The sequence below is a fragment of the Calypte anna genome, chromosome 23, assembly GCF_003957555.1.
Source record: "Calypte anna isolate BGI_N300 chromosome 23, bCalAnn1_v1.p, whole genome shotgun sequence".
NCBI classification, from domain to species: Eukaryota; Metazoa; Chordata; class Aves; order Apodiformes; family Trochilidae; genus Calypte; species Calypte anna.
The window spans coordinates 4,412,971-4,418,528 of NC_044268.1; the positions used below are offsets into that span (position 1 = coordinate 4,412,971).

At 57.8% G+C, this 5,558-nt stretch overlaps 1 protein-coding gene across 2 annotated transcripts; it reads right to left on the reverse strand.

The window, feature by feature from the left end:
- Nucleotides 1–253: 253 nt before the first annotated feature.
- On the reverse strand, nt 254–5,500 carry YARS1 (tyrosyl-tRNA synthetase 1). 2 transcript variants are annotated; one of them, XM_030464488.1, is made up of 14 exons: nt 5,461–5,500; nt 5,282–5,346; nt 4,964–5,110; nt 4,667–4,842; nt 3,939–4,068; nt 3,615–3,695; nt 3,213–3,305; nt 2,911–3,046; nt 2,668–2,753; nt 2,107–2,242; nt 1,724–1,818; nt 1,393–1,586; nt 1,113–1,254; nt 254–951 (listed from the first exon to the last, which is right to left on the reverse strand). In XM_030464488.1, the coding sequence occupies exons 2-14, from the start codon at nt 5,336–5,338 to the stop codon at nt 841–843; spliced, it is 1,584 nt and encodes a 527-aa protein (XP_030320348.1). In that variant the 5' UTR covers nt 5,339–5,346; nt 5,461–5,500; the 3' UTR covers nt 254–840. The 2 variants fall into 2 exon arrangements, with proteins under 2 accessions (XP_030320348.1, XP_030320347.1); XM_030464487.1 differs by having other exon boundaries at nt 5,432–5,468.
- Nucleotides 5,501–5,558: the final 58 nt, after the last annotated feature.

Below are 5,558 nucleotides of genomic sequence, written 5' to 3' on the forward strand. Positions count from 1 at the left end.
ACCAACCAAACCAAACCAAAAGCACCCAACCCCTCTGCCACCGAGTAGCTGCTCAGAGCTCTGTACCTGGCTGGTAAAAATGATGCCCAATGCTTGTTGCCTCCTGTGCTTCCTCATGGCCACTGCTCGGCCCCGTGGTGCCACACTGGGGCAGGCACAGGCCCTGAGAGGGCACCTCTGGGGAGCTAAACCACAGAAACAGGGCTGCCCCCAGCTCTGCCACCACCTACCAGACAGAAGGGCACAGCCAGGCGCAGTCAACTTGATGTTTTATTGGGGTTTATGACAGAGATGGTTCCCAAGTCCCTCAGAACCCCCCAGAGGCTCAGGATGGACCAGCCTGTGGTGCCTGGGCTCCCCAAGCAGCACCCCCAACCTGAAGCAGGGTGTGCCCAGGCAGGGCAGGGGACAGGGATCTTCCCAGCTGCCAGACCGCTGCCCCCAGCCCCATTAGCAGCAATGCAGGTTTGAGCAAGCAGCTTTCTCTTTCTGCCACACCCAGGCATGCCATCCCAACTGGGGTCAGGGTGTACAGTCCCTGGCAAAACCAGGAGGGAGCTGATGGCCCCAGCACAAAGCCTGAGGCCACAGCCACAAGTCTCATCAGTCCCGTAGGTGTGGTGGCACCTCCAGGAGCCAGAGGTGGCCCACACCCGAGGCGCAGGGGCTGGCTGAACAAGCCTGGGGGGTATTGGCAGTTCTTCCAGTGGGAGGCTGCAAATTTAGTCTCAGAGTCCCCAGGACTGCACCCCTGGCTTGGGGTACTTGGTAGGAGATGGCAGCCGGGGAGGAGAGCCTGGCTGAGGCAGTGGAGGGAGCCAGGCAGGAGGCATGAGCTGGTTAGCTGATGGTTCCTCCCTTCAGGCTTCTACAGGAGACTGTCCCCAGCTTGGTCAGGAAATTTTTCTGCTTCCACTGAGCCACACAGTCCTCAGAGACTCGGAAGTCGGCCTGGGGAGCAGAGCAGAGTCAGGCTGGGAGATCTGTCTCCTCCTCAGCTTTGCTGACAGCAGCAAACAACAACACTAAAGAGCAAATAGCTAGATCTGAGGTTACCCAAAGGTGGGCACAGTGGCATCTGTGTGGCCCCTCTCAATGCCTGGACCCCTCACCTGCAGCTTCTCAAAGACTTTTTTCTTTGGCTTGAGCTCATCATCAGGCTCCCCACCCTCGTATCCCTCCACGTAGACGCGCTCTCCAGCACAGCACCCAGCCGGTGGGTCCAGGGGCTCCACCTGCCGTGGCTCCCCCAGGCTGCAGAGGGGAGGGGAGGAAGGAGAATCACCCCAAGGTGATGCCCACCCTCCCCTCAGCACCCCAGGCTCTGGGAGAGGAGAGGAGGGTCCAGACTGCACCCCTGGAGGAGTTCAGCCCCACTGTCCCCTCCCTTACCTGGAGGCACACAGCACCATGCCCTTTGACTCCACACCCCTCATCTTCTGGGGCTTGAGGTTGCACAGCAGCACCACCAGCCTGTCCTGCAGCTGCTCCTTGGGGATGAACTGCACCAGGCCACTGACCACAGTGCGGGGCTCAGACTCACCCACGTCAATCTTCTCCACATACAAGGTGTCAGCGTCAGGGTGCTGCACAGCAGAAGTGAGGTGAGGAGCAGAGGAGGGGGCTGGAGTGGCAGAAAAGGGGGCAGATCCCACACACGCACCCCGAGGTGCCCACGTCACCACGGGGGTAGGTTTCTCCCCTCTCCCATTTGGGCCCATACCTTTTCCACACTGATCACTTTGCCAACACGGATGTCCAGCCGGGATGGGACCACATTCTCCGGCTCTGAGTTCTTGGTGCCCTTCTCTGCAGGTTCTGCCATGCAAAGAAAACTCAGCATAAACCACCAGACCCTGGAGAGTACACTGGGACCCCCAGACAGTGGCTCTCAGAATCCCCCTGCTCTGCGTACCACACGCCCCCTGCGTTTTGAGAAGCATGTTGGGCATCTGTCCTCCCTGGGACAATGCCAGCCCTTGTCTTCCTGGCCTCAGTGCTCTACAGGACTTCTTCATGAGCCTGAAATTTCTAACTTCAGCTCAAACCCCTCCAAGCCCTGCATGGCCAGGGCCCCACCACCCCCAGCTCCTGGTGGCTCCTTACTGGATTTGGCTGGGTTGGGGTATGCAGCATTGCTCAGCTGCTTCAGTTCTGGACTGTTGAATTTCTCTCTGATGGGGTCAAGCAGTTTGTTCAGGGCCACTTCCACTGAGTTCTTCAAGTCTCCAGGATGCACAACCTGTATTGCAACAAACAGAGGTTCCTGCAAGGTTTCATCTGGGCAGGCAGCAGCAGGATTGGAGTCACTGACTGGAGGCCAGAGCAGTAGGGACTGGAGACCCTCAGGGAGGGGAGATGAACCCCAACACCTGCACTGGTTCCCCCTGGAGAAAGAAAGCCCCTTTCTGGTTGCTTTTGCTTGCTGGGAACAGTTGAACAGTTAAAACTTCTGCTGCTCTGTCCCAGGATGTGGCTGACATGGTTCTGTCCTGCAGCAGGACAGCTGGTGCCACCACATTTTCAGCTACCCACCACCCCACTGGGCCATGCTCTGCTCTACACCACACCTCTTCCCAGTCTGGATCTCCATCTCCCACCACTCAGAGCCCACGAGACTGCTCTCAGGAGCCTCAGGGAGAGGCTTCGACCCCTCTTGGCACTCACCTGCTCAGCAAAGTCCTTCTCCAGGGCCTCATAGGCTGTGTAGGTTTTGCTTCCCCCCCATTTTTCTTCTCGCAGAACCACAAACTCTGTGATGCAGATTTTAAGGCTCAGGTTAGCCCCAGTGCAGACTCACCCCCTGCTCAGGTAAATCACCTGAGCCCAAGAGCACCAAGGGCTGGGAAGGGGACACACACTCCTGTCCCTCCACAGGAAGGACCAGCCTGGATGCAGGGAGCCCCTCACCTGACTTGAGGGGAAAGAGGACATGCTTGATGAAGGAGAGGACACCGTTGTTCTCCACATTCCCTGGCTCACAGAAAGCCTTCTTCAGCTTCTTCTTCACATCCTCCTTGCGATCCAGGAGGTCAATCTTTGAGTCCTGCAGGAAGGGATTTCCTCAGCCTTTGTACTCTTATCCAAAAGAATTCATGCTGCAGTTGCTGCAGTTTCTTCTTATACCCCAGTGTGAGTGGAAAGAGAAGTCGCCTTCCCCTGGGGTGCAGCCCCTCTGCCCCCCAGCCACTAACCACCGCCCAGGGACCAACCTCTTCCGAGGAGCTCATTTTGCTGCCAGTCAGACCAGGAACCATTGGGTTCATCAAATGGACACGTTTGGCATAGCCCAGGGAAGGAAGGTACTGGGAGAAAGCAAGGAGGCAAATCACCAACAATCCTCTTCCAAAGATCAGCTTTAACTCACGATCCCTGTTTGCCCTGGCTCCAAGTAACCCGAGGACTCAGAGTAACATGTCCACAGAACCCTGTGGGTTCACAGGGCACTGAGTACTGGGGATGTGTGGCACCACAGCAGAGCCCCATGAACGGCAGTAGAAGCTGAGCAGAGCCCTGCAGTGCCAACCAAAACCCCCACCACACTTCTCCCAAGGGAGGAGCTAATTTTTGAGCCCTGAGCCAGACACCAGCACCACAAACACCCCCCTCCTCACCTTTTCTGCAAAGGTGAATATCTTCCTCTGATCAATCCCTCCAAACTGTGCGTCCACCTTGAGGTATTCCTCATCTAGGGCCTGTGGAGAGACACCCACAGCCCTGAGGCTGGCCCCAAGGCTCCACACCACCTGTGCTCAACCCTCAGAGATCCCCCTGCATCCCCCCTCAAGGAGGACAGGATCTCTCCCCCCACCTGCTGTCCTGCAGCTGTGCTCAGGTTGTGCCTTGTGTGACACTGAGGTGGAGCAGAACCACTTCGGTGTTCCTCCTCATGATGTCACCCAGCACCTCCCTGGCCCAGAGGCAGTGCTGTGACCCACCTGCAGACCGGGGTAGAGCAAACCACTCAGCAAGGGGTGCTCCACCTGCTTCACCACCTCTGCTCCTGCCTTCTTGGCATCGTGCTGCGTCACGACGGAGGAGAGGCGGTACACGTCCAGGGTGTACTCCCTGAGGAAAGGGACAGTCCTGTCAGCACCGGGGAAGGGGACACCTTAACATTAACACTGGTTTTGGCCACATCATAGAATCTTTTGGTTTGCAAAAAAGACCCTTGGGACCATGGAGTCCAACCATCATCCCTACTCTACAAAGTTCTCCTCTGAACCACATCCCCCAGTATCACATTAACGACCCTTAAACTCATCCAGGGATGGTGACTCAACCACCTTCCTGGGCAGCCTATTCCAGGGTCTGACCACTCTTCCTGTGAAAATTTTTTTCCCAATGTCCAGTCTAAACCTGCCCTACTGCAACTTGAAGCCACTCCCTCTTGTTCTGTTGCTGACTACCTGTGAGAAGAGACCAGCACCAACCTCTCTACAGTGTCCTTTCAGGTAGCTAGAGAGTGATGAGGTCTCCCCTCAGCCTCCTCTTCTTCAAACCAAACACTCCCAGCTTTAGAGGAGCCAAAGCCCTTAGGCACTTTCACTTTGTTCCCTGAGTGACAGTGCCTGGGGCCAGGCTCAGGAACAGAGCAAGCTGAGGAAAAGCAGAGCCCCAGGTCAAGCTCTGCCTTCCCAAGAGGATCAGGTGCCCCAGGACTCACTTGCTGAGCTGGTAGTCAGTGCCCTGGACAAACTTCAGCTTCTCCAAGGGCACCCCAATGCTCTCCAGCATGGCTTTGATCACATTCTCGTAATAGCGGGTGCGCAGCTCCAGCAGCTCCCAGGGAGCCTTCATGTTGTCCAGGTAAGCATGCAGATCAGCAAAGAGTATTGTCACCTGGTGTGGAGGGGGGACATGATCAGTGCCACAGGAGTCGTGGGAATGGTACATTCACACCCATCCCATCAGTGCAGTGACAAAGTCCCGCGGGGTCCCAGCTTCCAGCCCAGCCACCTACCTCACACCCGGCCTTGAGGAAATCTGCAATCTTGGACATGGGCACGAAGTAAGCCACGTGTGGTTTGCCCGTGGTGGCCGTCCCCCAGTAGATCTTCAACTCTCGCTCCTTCAATATGGCCATGAGCTTATCCTCCCCCAGCACCTCCTGTGGAGGGGCAAGACATACACCCACCATGGCTGGGCTTCCCCAGGAAGAACACCCACCGGCTCCAGAGGCTGATTCGAGCCCCCTCGACTGTGCCCAAGACGGAGATTTCCCCCCCCCCCCAGCTCTCATTCACCCCTTCTATCCCCGGCTCCCCTCCCTCTCCAGTACCTGCAGGTTGCGGGTGATGAGCTGATATTTCTCCTGCGGTCCGGGCGCAGGCTCCATGGCGGTGGCTGCAGAGGAGACAGCGTTACCCGCAGGCCCGCACCCCCTCTGTCCGCCCGTCTGTCCCCCGGGCCCTGCCCGCCCCGCTCCCCCCTTCCCCCGCTTGCATCAGCCCCGCTCACCGCCCGCACGCGTCACTTCCGCCGCGCGCCGGGTGAGGAGGAGGCGTGGCTTACGGGGAGGAGGAGGCGGTGTCACTTCGCTCTCCGCCAATCAGGAG